Source organism: Sciurus carolinensis, chromosome 4 (assembly GCF_902686445.1).
Source record: "Sciurus carolinensis chromosome 4, mSciCar1.2, whole genome shotgun sequence".
Lineage (NCBI taxonomy): Eukaryota > Metazoa > Chordata > Mammalia > Rodentia > Sciuridae > Sciurus > Sciurus carolinensis.
Genome location: NC_062216.1, coordinates 37,225,124 through 37,246,384, shown reverse-complemented (window position 1 = coordinate 37,246,384; position 21,261 = coordinate 37,225,124). Strand labels below are relative to the sequence as shown.

At 42.1% G+C, this 21,261-nt stretch overlaps 2 protein-coding genes across 7 annotated transcripts in view; both read left to right on the top strand.

The window, feature by feature from the left end:
* Irf2 (interferon regulatory factor 2) overlaps positions 1-21,261 on the top strand; it is an 83,965-nt gene that overhangs the window by 49,846 nt on the left and 12,858 nt on the right. For all 6 annotated transcript variants that reach the window (XM_047550160.1, XM_047550155.1, XM_047550156.1 and 3 more), the window contains 4 exons: positions 1,446-1,545; positions 2,883-3,059; positions 3,364-3,410; positions 12,346-12,463. In XM_047550160.1, the coding sequence (XP_047406116.1) occupies positions 1,446-1,545; positions 2,883-3,059; positions 3,364-3,410; positions 12,346-12,463 (442 nt within the window). The remainder of the gene's footprint in view (positions 1-1,445; positions 1,546-2,882; positions 3,060-3,363; positions 3,411-12,345; positions 12,464-21,261) is intronic.
* Positions 2,029-2,648, top strand: LOC124983163 (60S ribosomal protein L29-like). Its single transcript, XM_047550161.1, has one exon. It carries the CDS (start codon positions 2,193-2,195, stop codon positions 2,535-2,537), a length of 345 nt encoding a protein of 114 aa, XP_047406117.1. The 5' UTR covers positions 2,029-2,192; the 3' UTR covers positions 2,538-2,648.

Below are 21,261 nucleotides of genomic sequence, written 5' to 3'. Positions count from 1 at the left end.
CTTTGGCCTACCTGAGATGAGACCCTACTTGGCTGCAGATGGCACAAAATGAATAACGAGGAGTTTATGAAAAAGTCTCTCACTTTCAGTTCTTCTTTATTAACTGACTTTTAAAAATATGGTAGAATTTTCCCTTGTAACAGCTTTTGGGAAACTCTCCAACATTCTGAAATATTTTCAGTTCAGTTACAAGGTTCTGAGTCCCTTTTGGGACAGCTGGGACCCTTTCTGGATATCATGATGTGAGGCCAAGTGGTGGAAAATCCCTGCCAACGGTCCCTTTCCTTCCCAGTGCAAGTGCCCGGAACCTAGCAGTTATCAGGACTGTCTGAGAACTCTTTAAAAAGTGTAGTTCCTGGACCCTAGTCTTCACAGAAACCAGGTCAACAGATTTGTCACAGGACAGGGGATCCTCTAACTCTAAAGCTAGGAGATGATGTGTGGCATGATCATGGGATCGCATGACCTTGGTTTGGAATGTAGACATTTTTCATCATAAATTCCTCGGTTTAAATAATTTGATTCTGTTTCTCAGTTTTCTCACCTGTAAAATGGAAATTATAACATATACTTAGCTTAGTAGCTAGTAACTGCGAGAAGAAAACTGAGCGCTGTGTGGACGTGTGTAGACAAATGTCCAGTGCTGCGGGACCTTTGTCTTTCTGGCACTGTGACAGTACTGGCTGGACCAGGGTACACACATATAATTTCACTGTGAATCTGACTTTGTTTCTAAAGCCTTAGTTTCTAATTGGGTGTTTGCCTGGGTTGATTTAAACAATTTGAAGTTATCTCTCTAAGAAAGAGAGAATCTGACAGGATTGTACTCACCAGAAAATGAGTGTCATCTAATAATCTCTACATTTTTGTTTGCCCTTCTTGCTATTTCATGCAGGGAGGTAGACCTGTGAGGATTAGAACCCTCTGCAAAATTCTCTCTTTTTGTCAAACACACAAGCAGATGGAGATACTTGGTTTCTGTGGCAATGACCTCCGATACACTCAACTTCCCTTTAGCAACATAAAGGGGTGTGTGTTATTTTTAACTACCTAGGGGAGCTTGGAGTTACTGTTTACCAAGTGATGAGAAGAAACCGTAAGAATAAGCATTAGAAGTGTCAGTTGGTGGCCAGCGATCTATGGTCCTGTAAAAAAAAGACATACACAAATGATGGGACTCATTGGCACATCCACATACTCACCTTTGATTCTGGAGTATATTCCTACTCTTCCAGGCTCCAGAAGACTCTCATTCTCCACCAGAATAGACTGTTGAGCTTCGGGACCTGGTGGGGAAGTGGATTTGCGTTATGGCCGATTGTACCATGAACACTCAGCAACCCAGTCGTACTTAGCGGGAAATCTCAGTAGCTAGAACTTAAGAACCCTTTGCAAGGGTCGGCCAAAACCCATGACTGCAGTTTTCTTTACCTTTGTTATTCTAGGAAAAGAAGATTTTCCAGATCCCCTGGATGCATGCAGCTAGACATGGGTGGGATGTAGAAAAAGACGCACCACTATTTCGAAACTGGGCCATCCATACAGGTAATCAGTCCCCTGTATTGTGTAGAGTCAAGTGCTATCGTTTGTCTTTGCTTTCATTATACATATAAAATGTCCTCACTTATGGTCATGTCACAGAGAAGTGGTGTTCCACCCATCCTCCAGGATCTCAGTCCTTAAGTTTTCCCCAAATGTACTACTCTGAGAAATTCTCCAGTGTTACCAGGGGAATATAAACTCATTTGTTCTGGAGCTATAAACTTGGGCAGAATTTGTCTCCCCCAAAAGTAGTCAGGTATATATTTATTCATTACAAAATTTAAGTAGGGAGCTATTTACAGAGTTGGAATTTTTACTCAATGTTTAAAAGTTATTTCTGCCTGTCGGGCTTTCAGCCTTACATAGAGTTTGCATCCATTCTTCATTTTATAATTTGATTTGTTCCCCCTCAAGCAGTTTGGTAGAAACCATCCCTGCCTGTCTCAGTTTATCTAGGTTTTAAAAATAAAATTCCCGCTCTTCTGGTCTCAACCGCTCTGGGAGCAGCGGCTTACGGTGCAGACATGGCCAAGTCCAAGAACCATACCACGCACAACCAATCCTGAAAATGGCACAGAAATGGAATCAAGAAACCCCGATCACAGAGATATGAATCTCTTAAGGGGGTAGACCCCAAGTTCTTGAGAAATATGTGTTTTGCCAAGAAGCACAACAAGAAGGGCCTGAAAAAGATGGAGGCAAACAACGCCAAGGCCATGAGTGCTCGTGCTGAGGCTGTCAAGGCCCTGGTAAAGCCTAAGGAGGTTAAGCCCAAGATGCCAAAGGGTGCCAGCCGCAAACTTGATTGTCTTGCCTTGCTTGCCCATCCCAAGCTTGGGAAGTGTGCTTGTGCCCACATGGCCAGGGAACGCAGGCTCTGTCGGCCAAAGGCCAAAGCCCAAGCCAAGACCCAGGCTACAACTCCAGCTCCAGTATCAGCATCAGCTCTGGCTCCCGCCCCCAAGGGTGCCCAGGTCCCTGCAAAGGCTCCTTAATAAAAACCTCTGTGAATGTGAGGACAGAAGGACTGGTGTGACCCCTGAGCCCCTATCTATGGGGACTGGTGTCCTCCTGTGCTGTTTGTATAAATAAATCCAGAGGCAGGATCTGTTAAAAAATAAATAAATAAATAAAATAAAATAAAATTCCCACATCCTAAGAACTTTTCCCTTTAGTCCCAGGCAAACCAGGAGCGTTGGTCACTATAGGTTGGAACCCTGAATGAAAGGGTTTCTCTGTACCACCTGGTCAGCAAGACTATTTCCAAAATTTTTTTTACTCTGTGTCTAATTTTTCCTTCTTCTCTCTTTTTTTTTTCTCTCCTCTGACTATTTTGTTAGGAAAGCATCAGCCAGGAGTAGATAAACCTGATCCAAAAACATGGAAGGCGAATTTCCGATGTGCCATGAATTCTTTGCCTGATATTGAAGAAGTTAAGGATAAAAGTATAAAGAAAGGAAACAATGCCTTCAGAGTATACCGGATGTTGCCCTTATCTGAACGACCTTCTAAGAAAGGTATAGATATGTACTGAAATAACAGTCACTCAATACACACCGTGGTGCCTTTGTGATTTCTTTTTTTCTGCAACTGTGGTCACTTCAAGGACAGAATACCTGTTCATGCTGTAGGTGATAATTCTGCCCTTACATCACTTGGAAAAATGACTTTCAAGGCACCCAAGGAATAAAAAATTCATTTGGAATTTTGATCACATGCAGATTAAGTAACAAGTTCACCCAGAGTTTTAGAATTTAATGCAGGAAAAATGTTTCTCTCTTTGTCCACAAATTAATCCCAAACTCTTGTTTGTTGCCACAGGAAAGAAACCAAAGACAGAAAAAGAAGACAGAGTTAAGCACATCAAGGTAATCTTTGGTTGTTCAGAGAGAGAGCCAAAATTGGGCCCACATTAATGATTCATATTTTGTTTCATAAAAACAAATAATAAGATCTCTGTGGAGAATTTAATCTTTTTTATGTGCTTTACATGTCTCTGCTTGGGCATGTACTCACTTGCAGACACAGGTACACATATTTCCCGATTAAGCCAATGTCACTGAGAAATTTATGAATGAAATCACAAATTTACACTGTGTTCAACAGTCTGAATCCTGCATCTGGTCACTACAACTGTTATCTGCCAATTAGTTAGTTCCAACTGAGCTCTAGCAGCCAGTTTATATATTCTGTTATGAAGTGTATTTTACATGATTAAAGGTATTTTAATATATCTTAAATATCATGTACTTCTATTAAAATGTATTAAACATATTTTCCCTGTAGTTCCTCATAGGCCATTAGGTGGGGGACACAGTGCTCAGCTCCAGCACTCTTAGTGTAGTTCTCAATGGTTACTTTCTTCTCCACTGTAGAACCATTTCTCATGACTCCCAAGGGTTTTCTGTAGGGTTGTATATATGTGCATGAGCTTTTTAGGAGGTTGTCTGAATCCTGCTATAGTTTGAGGATCTTGGTGCATGGATTATATAACCCATGTTAAATATTGAGAAAAGAGATAAGTATCCCATGCACAGCTGGGGAACAGCTTCTGTGGCTAAGAAAGAGCAGATGGTACAGTCACAGACCCATAGACCACCCGAGAGATGATCGAGTTCACTGGCTTCCATTTGCAGAGGAAGAAACTGAGGTGCAGAGTTGAGTGGTGTATGTCCAAGATCATGTGGTTATAAATATTCTGATTTATAATCTAGAAGAACTGTTGAAAAGACTCAAACTGTCCAAAAAGCACGGTGTTTAAAAACAAGTCAATAAATTGAGATCATCTGAAGAAAAATGCAAAGTCATTTATTTCAGATATATAATTAGGCTTGTGAAAGGGCTGCATCCCTTGTGATCCGTAGAAGATTGATTCCAGGATGCCCTGCTTATCCCCAAACCCACAGATGCCCAAGTCCCTGATATAAAATGTTGTGGTATTTGCACAGAACCTATGAACATCCTCCTGATCACTTTAAATCATCTCTAGATTACTTATGATACCTGGTAAAATATAAAAGCTATGTAAATAGCTGTTCTACTTTATTGTTTAGGGGTTAGTGACAAGAAAAAAAGCTTGCGCATGTTCAGTGCAGACACAATTTCTTTTTCTAATATTTTCAGTCTGCAGTTGAATCCATAGATGCAGAATATGTCAATACAGAGTTAGATTTTGAAAAACTTAGAAAACCTATTCAAGTTTCAGGCATATTTATCTCTCCAAGGAAAAATAAGTATTGTAAACATAGTATTTTAGCAGTGGTATCTCCAGTTGCATTTTTGGTATTTTTAGTTTCTGGCTCATTTAAAACATAGCACAGTATTAAGAATTAATTTTATTTAAGTATTTTTTGTGGAAATGTTTTATACACATAGAAAGAGACAAGTGAGTAAAATTTACTACAGAGTTGATAACCCCAATATCAGTATTAATCAGCTTCTTGCCAATTTTGTTTCATTAGTATCTCCAAATGACTTCTGACTTTCAACATGAAATCAGAGGTATTCATCTTATTATGACTTACTGAAATAATTTCTTATGACTTAGTTTAATATTTGGAAGCAAATTCCAAACACTATGTTATTTCTTCCACAAATATTTCATTATGTATCTTTCAAAAATAAATGCTCTTTAAAAATGCCATAGTATTAGTAGTATTATACCTACCTGAAAACATTAGTAGTAATTTGATATAATCAAATATTCAGCCAGTTTTCAGGTTTCCAGTTGTCTCATAAATGTTATTATAACTTTTATATAGTTTGTTTACCTGAATTAAGATCCATGCAAGACCCACATGTGATTTTTTGATATCTGTCAAGTTTTTTTTTAATCTATAGGTTTCTCCTATATCACTTTTTTTAAAAAATTATTTTTCCTTGCAATTGTGAAAAACTAGTTGTTAGCCATTTCAAATTCACCACAGTGTGGATTTTTTTAAGTCTTGGCAATTTGATTATTTTATCAAAAATGTGTCTTTTCCACAAATATGTGATTTTGAAAAGTTTGATACAATCTTAAGTGTGACTTGAATGCTCTTTCACAGCATCCAGCTCAGTGCCTGGCACAGAACAAATAATTAATACGTATTTGACAGCTGAATGGATGAGTAAACATTTTTGAATAAATAGATGCATGAACAAATATGTGGCGAAGTAAGGGGTTTTATATTAGGATACAGATTTAATTTCACAATTGCATGGAGGAGAGAAATAAGAATGGTGTAACATGCTCATTTTTTAACACATTTTGTGCATATCTACCCACTGTATTCCATTGAATCTCAGATGCCAGTGATTATAAGAGGCACCCATATTTCATGTATTTCTAGGAAAAAATTTCTGTGTGTGAAGCCATGACACACAGTTGATTATAAGGCTTCTCTATTTCAGGGGTGTGGAAATGTGAAGAAATGCGCCTCCTAGAATTGATGACATGCAATGTTCTCCTAAGTGAGGGTTCTCTGCAGTCACATTAGCACTGCAGTGACTCTCACATGTCCATTAAAATGAGCAAGTTGTGGAAAGCATAGCTGTGGGTGGGGCTTGGCCTTGTTGGCTCAGGAAGTAAGTGAGAGGCTCCCCTTAGGTGTAACGTGTGGGTCAAGTTCCCTCTAGTAAAGTGCATATCATGAATCCTCTGTAATGAAGATCTGGTTGATACCTGAAACCTGTCCCTTGAGGGACACCATTCCTTCGCAGAAGGCAGATGATTCATCAGATATAAGTGCAGCCTAACTTTTCAATTGAAATCTACTTGCATATGTCCTATAGCACAGCAATGGAAAATGGGTAAGGCCAGCGGGCTGCCCAGGTTTTGTGGTTCATGGCTGCCAAAGGCAGTGTTTTGACATGGCCTATCTGTAGGTTTCTACAGTTAATTCCCCGGATGGTTTGGAATGGTGCTATGAATACATGACTTCCTTTTTGTATCTTAGAACACCTGAATTCCAAGTTCATATTTTCTGTGCAAATATGTAACTAGATAAACTAGGTAGCTTTCTTCTATTCAGAAAATTTGTCAGTGTATGCCTAGTGTAGTAACTAGTTATGAACACTTGCTATTGAAGCAAGCTCTTCCCAGTTCTCAATTCAAGTTGAGCTTTTAATTGGCAAACAATGTTTAGAACATGCCAGTCAATTACCTGAAGTTTTTCTGGGTCACACAGATGATTTACCTCTGTACTTTATGCTGTCTCAGCACATAGTTTCCCCCCAAGACTCATGGCCATGTAATTGGTTTGGAAATGATGCCTCTCAGCATTCTCTAGAATTCTTTTTGTGAACATATCCTACGCTTTACCTGATCTCAGCCCCAACTATGTGAAGGTAACTAGTCATTGAAGGAAATTTGAGAGGAAAAACAGTAGAGAGCTATGTTAGATTGTACATCACCAGTGCATAAATGTGTTTCCAAAGTATCATGGAGTAGAATATTCTGTGAGAATTCAGGTAAGACTGATAATCATAAGGCTAAAAGTAGATAAAACAGAGAGTTATTAGTTGCCTTTTTTTTTAACCCCTCTTAAGTGACAATTATTACCTCATTTGGTTCTCCCTGTGATAAACAGGTCATCTCCCTTTTCTCATATTGAGGAAGAAGAGGCACAGAGAAACTGAGTTATTTTCCCAAGGTTGCACTGCTTTATGGATCTCTGGGACTTGAATCCAAGTCAGTCATCTCCAGGACCTGTGCTCTTTTCACTTCATCAAATGCCTTTCTGTCTCTTGGAATCTATAATAAGGACTTTGGGTTGGGTAGGATAAAATGGTAGCATTTCTCAAAATTAGAAACTTCATGAATGAAGCTCTAGAGGTTATAGTTGTTGTTTTGTCTTCCTTGAATGAATCAGGAAACTAGCTTAATTAGAGCAGGAACACATGTGAGGGAACAGTGGGAAATGAAGATGTGCAGGTAGAGCAGATATAAATGAATACTTCCTGCCTTAGAGGGTTGTTTGCAGATTTAATGCATGCTTATCACTGAAATGCTTACAGATCAAAGCATTAGTGTTATGATGGAAATACAACTGAAAGGGGTCAAAGATAATGGTGAAGAGTAGGACAGGCTTGTGTGAGTTCTCAACACACACCCATGGGCAGAGCTTGCAAAAAAAAAAAAAGCAGATTCCAGTCCACAGAACTTTCTAAGAGAGCTGATGGCTCTAACAGCAACATGAGCAACATGAGCTCTTGGTCACCATTCAGAGACAGGCCAAGTGACCACCTGTTTTAGCTGTTGGTACCACAGTCCCTTCATTAGTTGGAAGAGGTCTTCTGTTTTTAAACTTAATCAGATGAAAGCACATAGCAGAAACCACTTGAAAAACACATAAAATCCTAGCTATCTTGGGCGAAACACGTATCAATCAGGCTTATCCCACCTACTCTAGTTTCTTCCTTCCTCTCCAGGTGGCTCTTTAGGGGATTACTCAGAGCCTGTATGGATGATTTTATGAAATAAAGTACAGTTGAACTCCTTAGAACAGATTTCTGGAGCATGATAGAGTTGGTATTTAAGGGAGGTCTTTCTTGGAGTGATCGGAAGGGTTGGCGAGAAGAGAGAGACCACCTTACTTAGCAAGTGTGGACAAAGATGGCAGCCATGAGAATGGAGCAGATGAGACATTTCTCCAGAGCATGGAAGGAGATACAGAAGATGAAGACAGGAGTGGATTAAAGAGGAGGCCCAGAGAAAGGATGTTGGGAATGGTGCTCATTACAGAAAAGAGGGCAGGTTCAATTTTGAATGCATTGAGCGTCCAGTGGCAGAGAGCCCTGTAAAGCAAATGTTTGTTAGCAGATTGGTTCCCAGGCATAGAACTCTGGTAAGTGTTGGGGGTACTAGTGTATGGTCATTTGCTCCAGAATGATGTCAGAGACCTGGTAGACAGATGCCTTCTCTAAGACAGCTCTGTGGGATGAGACAGGCCCCAGGAGAAAGGGAGGGAGAGGAAGAGAGTGAAGATGAACTCATTCTAGAAAGGAAAGGTATTTCTAGGACTAGGCAGGAGGCTGCAGGCTCTTTTGTACTAGAGCTATTCTTTGTAGATTGTGGCTGCTGTGGTGTGATGTGTACACACTTCTAGGTCCAATTCCCTGGCCTACTCTATGGAGCTCAGCTATCGAGCCCCAATTTTTGTTAGCTGATAGACTTAGACATACCCTTAGATTGGATGTCCTTAAGTTGGCTTAAAGGAGACTAGCTCTACACAGATGAATTAGGGCATTTTGGGGTATGGAAGGGTGGGAAGTCACCTATGGCTATTACTTTAGGGGAGAGGAGGTCAAGAGAAGGAACTTTGACACAGGGGTGAGACAGAAGGGCGTGGAGTAGAGGCATCGAACTTTGCCCAGTAGAGGCCCTCTGCTGTCCTCTAACGTAGATCCACCCCAAGTCCTTCCAGTAAGCCTAAGCTTGAGACCAGCCAAAGGTGGACTATTTACAGGTCTAAAGACAGCTGCCCCTACCTTTAAACGCTCTCAGATGCTAGTCTGCTTTTGCTTAAAGTCTCTTAAACTGTAGACCAAACCTTAGGTTTTGTGATTCTAGAAAATATTCTTAAACCTAAATATTTGGCAGTTAATGCATCATAGAGGAATCTGGCCCCAAGCATGATCTTTTATGGTTTTCTTTGGAGCAGGGCAAGAAGAATTGAAACCAAGAATGCTGTAGACTACTTGATTTGTAGGAGAGCCTAAAATGAGAAAGGGAACAGAGAGTAGTCTGGATCAGAATGAACCTTGCTAGGTTATGGTGCAGTGTGAGGCCTGGTTGGGACTGGTCATGAGTGGGACATCAGAGAGGGCTAGCACTATCTCTGTGCACATATTACATAGAGAATTTTACACCTCTTTTTTCAGCTTGGATCCTTGAGTTATTTAATATAGTTTAGGTTGGATGTCCCTACTTCTAATCATTTCAAACATTTTGACTGAGTTTTGTGAAGACCCTTCTCCCATGGGCCTATTGTTCTGCATTTACTGTACAGCTTACCATCTTGTCCTTCCACAGTGATAGTACTAATGAGATGGTACCCACTGAAGACTTTGAAATTGTCAGGATTTTTTTTTTTTTTTTGAGAATGGAGGTGAGAGAGGACTAAAACAAATTCAAAATAGTTTCTCAAGCTCCATTGGTAGAATATACTGCTCCATTATAGAATAGGTAGGGACGGTAGTGTAAAACAACGGTCCAAATAATTCTCTCCCAATCTCCATTGGAATGAGTATAGGGTACAGGGGTTTATTAAGACACAAAGATCCAGATCGAACCTTTGTCCAGGACCAAGGACCAAATTGTTTCTGTATCTCATCAGACTACAAGGAGTGTGATCTTGAAAAGTTAATTTAGTCTCTGAGTAATGACTTTCTCAAGTGTAAAGTGAAAAAAGTATCACTTGCCACTAATTAAACTGTAGATCATATGAAGCACAAAGGTCTCTGAGAAGTCAGAATAATTTAGGTTTGTGAATATATGCAAGTCTGACTGCCTTGTTACTTTGGTAAGAAATCTAGAAACAGAATGAGTTTTTTAAAAAAATAAAAGATGACTAAAGAAACTCCTAAGAAAGAACAGTTCTTTCCATAATTTCCTCAGATCCCTACTGAGCTCCTTTTCAGGGAACTGAGGAAGTGGAAGTGGAATAATGAAATGCGAGGCATGATTGGGAAGGGAAGGACTAAACGGGAATGTTTGAGGAAGCCATCAAGAAAGAACGGGGCCATCAGAGAGGTAGGGAATGCAGCAGTGTAAAATAATTCAGGCTGTCAAGAAGGTACAGTACAGACCTCCCTGTTGGGGATGAGAGTGTGGGTCTGGGGAAGGAGATGTGGGAAAAGACCATTGGGTTTGGAAGAACCGAGGTTCATTGGTGACCTTTGATAGCAGTGAGGATTTACTTAATACTAAGTGCCATGTACTTAATGTCTCATTTAATCCTCACACCATCCCTATGACATGGATCCTAGTATGTCCTCAGTTTACAGCTGTCCTCAGTGCCCTACGAAAAGCTTAAAGGGGTTAAATAACATCGTGTGACTAGTGAGAAGTGGAGGAGCCAGTCTTTGACTCCTGGTGTGTCTGATTCCAAAACCCATGTCCTTACCTCCCCCTGGAAGCTGGATTCTGCACATGGGGTAGAATCGAGACCATAGGTTTGTCCTGGCAGGATTTAGGTGAGGAGGCAGGGTTAGGAAAGGCAGATATTTGTTCAGGGGTTTGGCTTTAGGAAGGAAAAAACAAAAACCAAAACCAAAACTGGTGACTCAGGTTAACAGAAAGTGAAGAATTTTCCCAGGAATGTCAGACTTCTTATTTGAAACTTAAAAGAGATGTTAGAAGAAAACAGTATTAAAAGTCTGCCCAGTAGTGCTGTTCTGGGTTCGTCCTAATGTTTGACCTTTAGTATATCTGGTAAACCATGCAGTGTCTGATTTCTTTTTCTTTCTTTCTCTCTCATCTCCTCCCTCTCCTCTCCTCTTCTTCCTCTCCTCTCCTCTCCTCTCCTCTCCTCTTCTTTTTCTTCTCTTCTCTTCTCTCTTCTCTTCTCTTCTCTTCTCTTCTCACTCTCTCTCTCTCTCTCTTTCCTTCCTTCTTCATTCTTTCTTTCTTTTTTTAATTTTAACCCAGCTGCACAGTGAAATGATGCCTTAACATTGTCATGGCGGAGTTTGCCAGATGGGATCATGAAGAAGGAGGCTATCTCCCTTCCCATGTGATTTCCCTAAGATTTTGGGAGGAGGTTAGCATTGATTCCAAGTAGGACATAAGTAGGTGACAATGATAAGAACACCGAGCATGCCTTAGGCCGTGTACTACTCTTGACCTTTCAAAGTGCAGTTTTGTCTTCCTCTGTTCCCAGTCTGTTGTTCCTTCCTTTGCTACCCTCTTCTTCCCTTTTGGATTCCCCAGGAATCATCCCATGTGGCTTTTGTCTGTTTTTTACTGCCATCATCAAAGCAAATGTAATCTTACCTTGAGGAAATACTCTCATCGAACTACTGAAAATCAGAACCTCGGGAATGACTTTCTTGGAGTTGATTGGTACTCTCAGGGAGTTTGAGTGCACTTAAAGAAAGCTGAAATTCAGGAGTACAATAAGGAAAAGAATTTGTTCTCATTTCATGAATATGAATGTGTTGGATGGGATACTCAGGCACTCAAAGGACATTTATGTGAATCTATGGGCATGGAGTTGCCTAACTGGACTTAGGCCAAAGATGCAGAGGCTTCTGATGTGACTGTAGCCTGTATTGTCAGCCCCCACCCAGTGTGGGATGCTCAGGTGACCACAGTCCACAGCAAACCATAGCTGAGGAGAATTCATCCACAACTTCCACTGGATCCCTGTTCTTGTGCCAATTGTTGAGGGAGAGTTTTTCCTAAGGAATTATTATAAAAGTGGTAGTGTGATTCCTTTCTTAAAGAGAACGCCAAGGAGTTGCTTCTATGGAACTTGCCCCTCCAAAAAGGAGGACTTGGAATCTCTGCACTGCAGTGTTTTACAAGGATAATTCTGCAGCTCTGCTGAACCCCAGAGCTATTTGTCCACAGCTGTAAGCACTTCCTAAAGGCAAACCAGATGTACAGGTACCATTTCCTTGAAGGAAAATGAAAGAAACCAAATAAGCAGAAATGATCTGCTTTAACTCTAAGCTAATTTAAAGAGGTAGAGGATGCATCCGGTAAATGAACATGAATGACCCTAGCATTAAAGAACTTAGACAGAGGGGAGAGGTTAAGCTATCAAAAGGGAGGAGCAAGGAAGTGTTCTCAATTCTTTTTTCTTTTCTTCTTCCTAGCAAGAACCAGTTGAGTCATCTTTGGGGCTTAGTAATGGAGTAAGTGATCTTTCTCCTGAGTTCGCGGTCCTGACTTCAGCTATAAAAAATGAAGTGGATAGTACGGTGAACATCATAGGTAAACTGTTTTGACATCTTATTTTTTATACGCACGAGCAGCCCTCTGAGGTCTAAAATTTGTAAACCAGTGACCTTGAAATAACTTCGTCACTAGGAGGAGGTCTTGGAACCATCTCAAAATCCGACTTCCATTCTCCAGATTTCAGGGCCAAAAAGTAAAGGCCTTTGAGGATCAGATGAAGGAACTTAGAGGGGTCTACCCCAAAAAAGAAGGCCCTGAGTGACATCCAGAGAAATGCTTCTTCCCCAGTGGCTGATGGTTACTGGTTCTCACTCTTTTAGTCACATGAATGAGTCTGATTTATTTAACTTGGGAAACAAGGAGAGGGGAGATTGTCCTTGCGCTCTCTCTCGGCAGCTGCTCCTCGGCTTGCTTGCTCCCAAGATGGTGCTCATTTTACTGGTGAAGAAACTGAGGCACAGAGACCTGTTGGCCAAAGAGTGTCTCGTGGGTACTTTTGAGCACACACCAGACCGAGTCGAGTCCCCTGAGCAGGAAGCGGATGGGGGAAGAAGGCAGGCCCAATTCCTGTTTTCACAGAGTGACATAGATAGCAAGCAAATAAACCCACAGGTAGCTACAGCGTTCCCATTGGTAGTATATACCTCAAAGGAAGAGGACAAAGAGACGAGAGAGAATAACCTCGAGCCAAATTTAGATTGGGAGGTCCCAGGAGTGACGTTTCCGGGCAGACTGGTGTGAGAACAGCAGTGGCTCATGGGGTGGGCAGGATACCCACAGGGCCTGGGGAAACAGAAAGAAACCAGTGTGGCATAGTGTAGGGAGCACAGTGAGGTCCCCTCAGAGGGGTTCAGGAGGTGTCATGGGGACCTTCGTATGCTATGGGGAAGGAGGTTGAATTCTGTCCCAAATTTGCTGGAGGATGCGTTTTTTTTTTTTTTTTTTTAACTTTTTTTTTTTTTTTTTTTTTTTTTTTTTTTAAATTTGAAGTATGACATGGACCATAAAGGCCCAGATGTTTTACATCAACGCACGATGAAAACGCCATCCCTTGGAGGATTTTAGGCAAGGAGGTTTACAAGCCATGAACTCATCTTAGCAATGTTCTACTGGGATGCTGGGATGAATGGGTGGTGGGGTCCTCATTCAAGAGTAGAGGCCAGAAGTCAATGTGACTTTTTTTCTCTGAATTTGGAGCTGGGGCTTTGTGGCCCTCAGGGACCTCTTGGTCCATTTAACTTTGCTCCAGACAGGGCTCCTGATGTTTAATAAGAACCGGATTAGATCAAACACAGCTATACAAGCAGGCTTTAAAAGGCACCTTCATATCTAGATCCTCAGTTTGACAGTGACAGGAGGGCAGAGGGTATAGATGTCAGCATCTCCTTGTTCCCCTTGGTTTTGGGGAGTAGACTGTATGCAGAATCTGCCTTAAATCTTGAGATGCAGTGTGAGACAAACACAAGATGCAATGTGAGACAAACACAAGGCCTGGCCTTTCCCCGAGTGCCAGCACCCAGACTTAGCACTGAGATGGAGGCAGTAGTCCCACAGTAGGGTTTGAGCCCGGAGGGATCTTGGAGACCAAACATCGTTTCCACTTCCAGCAAGGAAGCTCTGGCCCTGTGAGTGAAGCCATTTGCCCACCAGAAGCCCAGCTCTCCTCCCTCCTGAACCCCTTCTTTTCTGCCCCTGTGGCTGCATCTCCCCACCCCCTGATCTTCATTGCTTACCTTTCTCAGCAGGATTCCCTGCAAGATACATGCATGCCTCTTGAGCCTTCTAGAAAACAGGAAGATGTTGGCCAAAACTCCAGGCACGTTTTCTTAAGATTCAGCTTATTTTGAGCTCAGTGGTTGGTGTTTTAGGGGGTCCTCCTTCATTTATGAGGTGAGGTCAGCCTCAGGTGATATGCCAAACTGAAGCTAGAGTTGCATCGGGGGGGTTTTCTTTACTTTTTAAAATATTATTATTATATTTATTTTTAATTGACGTGTAATGCTTGTGTGTATTTATGGGATACAGGATAATGTTTTGATTTATACATGTATTATAGAAAGATTCATTCAAGCTAACTAACACATCTGTTACCTCAACCCCCTTTTTTTGAGATTTAAAAATGTTTTCAGGGGTTGGGGTTGTGGCTCAGTGGGAGATCACTTGCCTGGCACGTGTGAGGCACTGGGCTCAATCCTTAGCACTGCATATAAATAAATAAACAAATAAAAGGTACTGTGTCCATATACAATTAAAAACAATTTTTAAAAAGTTTGCAAGAATCTATGCTTTTAGATATTTTGAAATATACAAAACATTTTGTTTTATTTTATTTTTATTTTTTGTTTGTTCTTTTTGGATGTTCATGACAGTAGAGTGAATTATACATACATGGAGTATAACTTATGCAGTTGACCACTAAAGCTTATTCCTCCAGTGCACATCAAACATCTTCCCTTTCCTTATCCTCCCTACCCTAGTCTCCAGTTTCCTGTAACCACCTTTCTTCTGTTTTTGTGCGAATGACTATTTTAGATTCTACATGTAGGTGAGATCCTGCAGTATTTGTCTGGCTTATTTCTCTTAGCATTCATGTGCTCCAGTTCCACTGTTTTTTTTTTTTAATCATTTAGGTTGAGCGTTCAGGGTTTTCTGTCAGGTTGTTTTCGCCCTCTTGTGTGATTGGTGCAGCGCAGGGCTGTTGTGCATGAGAAGCCTCAGTACTCTTTCCTGGTACAAAGACAATAGCCAGTTCTGGTTAGAGACTCACCTACTGGATTAAATGACTTCCTGGTATTAATAACAAGTTAATAGTGACTAGCAGGAAAATGAGTTTGAGGATATTTTTCTCATTACTTGGTGGCCTGTAGGAAGGTATGTAATTATATGTAAGTGGACCCATAAAGGATTTTAAAGAGAAGGGTACTTTGTGATTGTTGCTCACTGTGGTACCATCTCAACTCTGAGCACTTCACAGGGCCTTTTCCCCACAGTCTCCCATGTGGAGCCATTATTAATGAGCCATCTTTGGCATTGTGATTTGTGGACAGAGGAGAAACGCAGGAATTTGCATCCCAAGGCCACTCTGGCATTTGAGATATTGTTTCTCTGTCTCGAAAAAATGCTCTATTTAAAAATGACAGTTTCTTGCTTTCAGCTCATGTGTTTCTAAACCCAGATATCATTTCAGTTTTCTGTTAATGCCCCAAGATGAAAGTTATAAGGTGTTTTTATCCTACTTTATTGAACTACGATTATAAGATTAAAATTAGAAGCTGATAATCCCAGCAGCTCCGGAGGCTGAGACAGGGAGATCAAAAGTTCAAAGCCAGCCTCAGCAAAAGCAAGGTGCTAAGCAGCTCAGTGAGACCCTGTCTCTAAATAAAAGGGTCTCTCAGTGGTTGAGTACCCCTGAGTTCAATCCCTGGTACCCCTCCCCCAAATTAGAAGCTGAAGTGAGTACTTAGTGTGATAGTATGTATGTTATCTCAAAGCGCTTTAGGAAAATGGATTGAAAATCAATAAGTGAATTCAGTGGAAGGCCAGCCACCAGTACATTCTTATTCTGGACAGGGTTGGCTGTTTTCCTTTCTGTGAGAATAACTGTGTAAAATGTGAAATCTACTGTCACCCTGACAAATGAACTCTTGCTTCGGTGCTGCAGTGTTTTGCTTTTATTCTTGCCGAAATGCACAGCAGGAACACACACCCAGGAGTCCTCAGAGGGCTGTGTCCTGCTCTTGTAACAGCTGGATGTACTTTCAGACTTAGCCAGCTGCGCACACCACAAAGGAGTGCGATGTCTCCATACTGCAGTCTCCGAAGGTTCCTTCACTCCGTGTGGTTAAGTGCCCAAGCTTAGCACCCAACAGACCTCTCCCTGCTTTCCCTTTAAGAGGAGGGAAGGAGAAAAGAAAACTCCTTATTTTTATTTTTACATTTCTTTAGCTTTGAATTTTGTTGTGTGTGTGTGTGTGTTGACTTCTGGTTTAGGAAATGGAAGAAGCCAGCAACATGTTGGATTGTTCTGACAGTGCCCGCTGGCCTCTTGCCAAGGTTAGCTGTGCTTTGCTGAGCTGTGTAGAAACACTCTCCAGGCCAGCCTAAGAAGTTTGCAGGTGCAGAGGACGTTCTGTCTGACTTGCCTGGGCAGTACTTTACAGCCCCATTGTGTTGCTTGATAAAAGGTGACCCCACCCTTCCATAAAGCAAGGATGGCCTGGAAACAAAGGATGCTTTTCATCACTCTGAAGTTCATATAGCCAAACCAGAGTGACTAGACCTCACAGCAGTTAGGAAGTGGTGCATTTTGAATTTTGTCTTCATTTTGGTTGCCCAAAGTACACCTTTGAGCACACACTGTTTTGGCAGTTGCTTTCAATTTGACTAACTTTATCTAAAGTGAAGTTTAAATAGCTTTTTTTTTTTTGCCCAACCTAGAAACCCAGCTGTCATTAGAGAGGACAGGAGGAGAGGAGAACAGACTCACAATGTGGATACCCATTGGCATGCCCAGGAAGGCCTCCCAGGTTTAGAACTCAAGGGTGGCAGCCAGAGTTCATGTGGTTTGAGGATGGCCAAAGGTGATAATGAGACCCAGCTGTCAAGGTGTGACTCCTCCTTTTCCATTTCTATGGTCCCCTGTGCTCTGTTTTTGCCATGTTCCTGTTGCTTCAGATGTGAAATTGCATCTACAGAGTGGGAAGTAGCTTCTTTAGAAGGAGGACACCCCTCTTAAGGGATCTTCCATACTTGTTCTCAGAGGGTTACCAGTTGTGTCCTGGGACTCCTCCTGGAAGGATTGAGCCATTCCTTTTTAGGGACCCAGCCATTCCTATTTAGGAATAGGGGCCAGAGACAAGGCATCCATTTTTTATCAGGACCCATGGAAAACTCTTGGCGATATGAAACTGCATGTGAGGAGTGAATCCAGTCACCCCAATATCCTCCGACACAGAGGGGATAGCATACTCTAGTTTTTCTTGGCCGATTGAGCCTCCAACAGCCTGGGCACCCGGACAGGACAGTCTCCTGGTGCTAACTGGGAGCCATGCTGCTGGAGTTTGGCAGCTGTGTTTTCAATCTTATGAAGTTTTAATTTATCGAGAAAGCTGTTGTCTTTTTTATGAGGCTTTATATCTTTTCTCCTTCCCACTGTTGCTTGCTGTCTCCACACTACTGACAGCCAGATCTCTCCTCGCCGTGTTTCTCAAATCCATCTCTTTTAGTTGTGACAGTTTCTAGTTGTACTGTGGCTCTCACCGGGGCTTCGTTTGCTCTCTCCCCTTTCGTTCCGTAATCAGATAGAGAGAATTGTCTAAAATGCCAGTAGTACCGTGTCACCAGTGTCCCCGAGCAAAGACCCCAGTTCTCCTGGTCCCTGCCTATCACTTTTATGCCTATTTTTAGAATTATTCTGAACAGTTCAACCCATATGTGGCCCCTAGGGAAACTGAGTTTGATGGTGGCTTTCCTTATTGCGGAGCAGCCCCTAAGGCCCTGGCCATTCCACTGCTAAGTGAAGTTGCCACCCGAACGCATCTAGTACCCAGATGACTGGCCCCTGAGACACGGATTCGTTCTCTGCTGGTTTGTTTGTTTGTTTATTTGTTTATTTTTTGCGGGGGTGGGGTACCAGGGATTGAACTCAGGGACACTCGACCACTGAGCCACATCCCCAGCCCTAGTTTGTATTTTATTTAAAGACAGAGTCTCGCTGGGTTACTTAGTCCTGCTAAATTGCCGAGGCTGGCTTTGAATTCGCAATTCTCCTTCCTCAGCGCCCCCCCACTTCCACCCCAGAGCCACTGGCATTATAGGCACCACCATGCTGGGCTTCTGCTGGGGTATTAATGGGAAGCGGTGTTTGGTCCACATTATAGAGTAGCAGGCCATGTGTCTTCTCACGGGTGAAGCTGCCCGAGGCAACTGCCACACTCTTGCCTCCTCTTGCGCCGGTCTGGACCATTGAGGCAGGAATAGCGGGCAGCCTGGGGAGCCCGCCCACACAGAGACGGACCCCTGTTTCTGAAGTTGCTAGGCCTCCTCTCTCTCACTGTTGCTCTCCCACCAGTGGTGGCTGTATTTTACAAAACACAGATCATGACTGTATTTTATAAAGACAAGAGCACTAGATTAGAAGTTAAAGGACTTGGTTTCTTGTGCTATTTCTGAAGTGTTTTATTTACTGGGTGATCTTGGGCAAATGCCCTAACCTCTCTGACACCCAAATTACATAAAAATTGAAAAAAACTACATCTATTCTTATTTATAAAATGGAAATAATGGTATTTATTTTTAAAGACTTACATTTTATTTCATTTTTTTTATTTTTTAATTTTATTTGTTCTAATTAGTTGTACATGACAGTAGAATGCATTTATACATTTTGATAGCTCATACATAAATGAAGTATAATCTCTCATTTTTCTGATTATACATATTGCAGGATCACATCAGTAATAATGATATTTAAACAGAATTTAAATATATATTTAAACAGATATAATAATATTGATCCTGCCTGCCTTACAGAGATTTTTGTGAGGAAGAAAGGAAATATATGAACAAATCATCCTCTGGGTAAAAGGTGGTAAATATGATTATGCTATTAACAAAATCGAATTAAAGTGTGTTTGAGTAGAAAAAGTAGCTTCCATCTGTGCTGCGTCATCAGGGCTGGTATTGATGGTTTCAATTCTCACACTCTCAAGTAAGGTCTAAGGGAGATTTCACCCTGTGGTTGATGCTGATGCTCTGATTTCATAAGCTTTGCTAGCAAGTTTAATTCTCGACCCTCTGGCCACCTGGGTGACCTTGGCAATTTACCTGGCCTCCAGTTTCAGCTTTTTCAAGTGTAAAACGATAGGACAAACCCACCTCCCAGGGCCTTTCTGTTTTGAATAGTCTTGGCTTTTAAGCATGGGAGTGAGCTGCTTTCTCAGGTGGAGCCCTTCACTAAGTCAACAATTGTTAATAAAGTAAGAATGACCTTTCAAGCAGTCAAACCGGTTCATCAGTAACCGGCCATGAATAATGTTGTTGTAATTCTCAGCAACTAAATTGAGATAAAATTACCCTCCTGTGGCTGAATTTGCATGATATGCTGATCTTACTTGGCTAGAGGAGCTAGAAATCCACCAAGCTCCTCCAAGTATTAGAGAACTGTTGAAAAGAAATTTCACTGTTGGTTTTGAGCCCAAAGATTCATTAAGGTGAAACCGCAAAGTTTTTCCCCTCAGAGGGGCTTAGAAAGCCGAGAGAGCTCAGGTAGAACTTCATTAAGGCTATCTCTTAGGGAGACTGTGTCACAAAGGAGTAGAAACTTGGGGTCAGGCTAAACTGACCTTGAATCCCGGTTCTGCCACTTCCTGACTGTCTGACGTTGAATTAGATATTTAGTTCTCTCTCATGCTATATTTTATTATGTCTAAAATGGGGGTCATGACTGAGCCCTCAGTGTAGGACAGAGAGGTGTGGGGGCAGATAGGCAGGAGAGGCTAAGGCATGTGCTCAGAAAGTTAGGTTTTCTTATCAGTCAGGTCACTGCCCAGCGCCCAGAGGAGTGCCCCAGAGGGAGGCAGATTAGTGATGGTGTCAAAGTGCATCCAGAGAGCATCTCAGATGTTGTGATTTCCCTGTTCCTCCCGTGGGCTTTGTCTCAAGCTAGAAAGTTCCTCAAGTGCTCTCAGTGAGGATCGGATGGGGAGGAGTGGTCATCCCTTACTAAGGCATGCAGCAGGACATTCCCATGGGGGAAGCCTGGCCTCAGAGATAATGTACTTATGAAAATGGGCTTTCTAGAGCTTGACCCAGAAAACAAAAACTACTACTACTCTGTCCTAGTCACCAGCATTCGGGATAGTCTTCGAATTTGGGTAGAGGTGCTAATCTACTTTTTTCATCTTAGGTCATACACATTAAGTGAAGTAGAGTGTGACTGGTCCCTTTTGGGGTATGGTTCTTTGTTTTGACAGATACGCTCAGTTGTGTGACCACCATGTTCCAGTCAGAACATTTTCATCACTGCAAAACATATTCTCTCCCAGCCCCCATGCTATGTCTTCATTGCTTCATTTAGGTTTAAAAGAGTCCATTTGTTGTAAATCTTGAAATGTTCTAGAAAGCATTAATTGCCATGGCCCACATTTGCAAGTTGTGCATTTCTGCAGGATCCTCTGCGGGCTCCAGCCAGTGAGCCTTCACCTTCCATTCCTTGTTTATGGGTCAGAGATTCTGCTCCTCCCTGGCTCCACCCGTGAGCATGTGTCCTGTCAGGAAGTGGAAGTTCTAATGCTGGCTCTCAGCTCTCAGGAGCCGTGATTGGGTTGAAGAGATATGGTATATGCAGACAAAAAGTTCAGTTAGAATCCACAGAATTAACTAGCAACACGAAGCAGAAAGTCAAGGAACAGCCCAGGTTGTGTCGTGGTGTGGTCTGGACTGAGCTGCAAGGACAGGGAGTGAGAAGTGTGCAGAGCAGAGACAGGTCTGTCGGTGCCAGAGTGGTCAGGAAGGCTCCAGAAAATGGGCATTCTGGGTACCACCCATCGCCATCTCTTCCTCTCTTGCTGAAGCCTCTGGTTCCTTGAACTGGAAAAAATACTTCACCTCCTCAACTTTTATCAGGTGGCTTCTCCTTTTCCTTATTCACTGCCTTAAGCGTTAGATCCCTCTGTGCTGGCCAGTGGCCTACTAGACTCCTTACAAACCCTCTCGTCTCTGTGGCTCTCTTGCTGCCCCTCCCGGTACTGGATAACAGGGACCTTGCAAGCAGGTGCTTTGTTTACTGAATAGCTGAGTTGGACATTGTGGGGGAAAGCAGTGAGAGAAAGTCA

What these genes read in the sequence shown, in the direction of transcription:
- LOC124983163 (XM_047550161.1), top strand. Translation starts at nt 2,193, where the DNA reads ATGTGTTTTGCCAAGAAGCACAACAAGAAGGGCCTGAAAAAGATGGAG.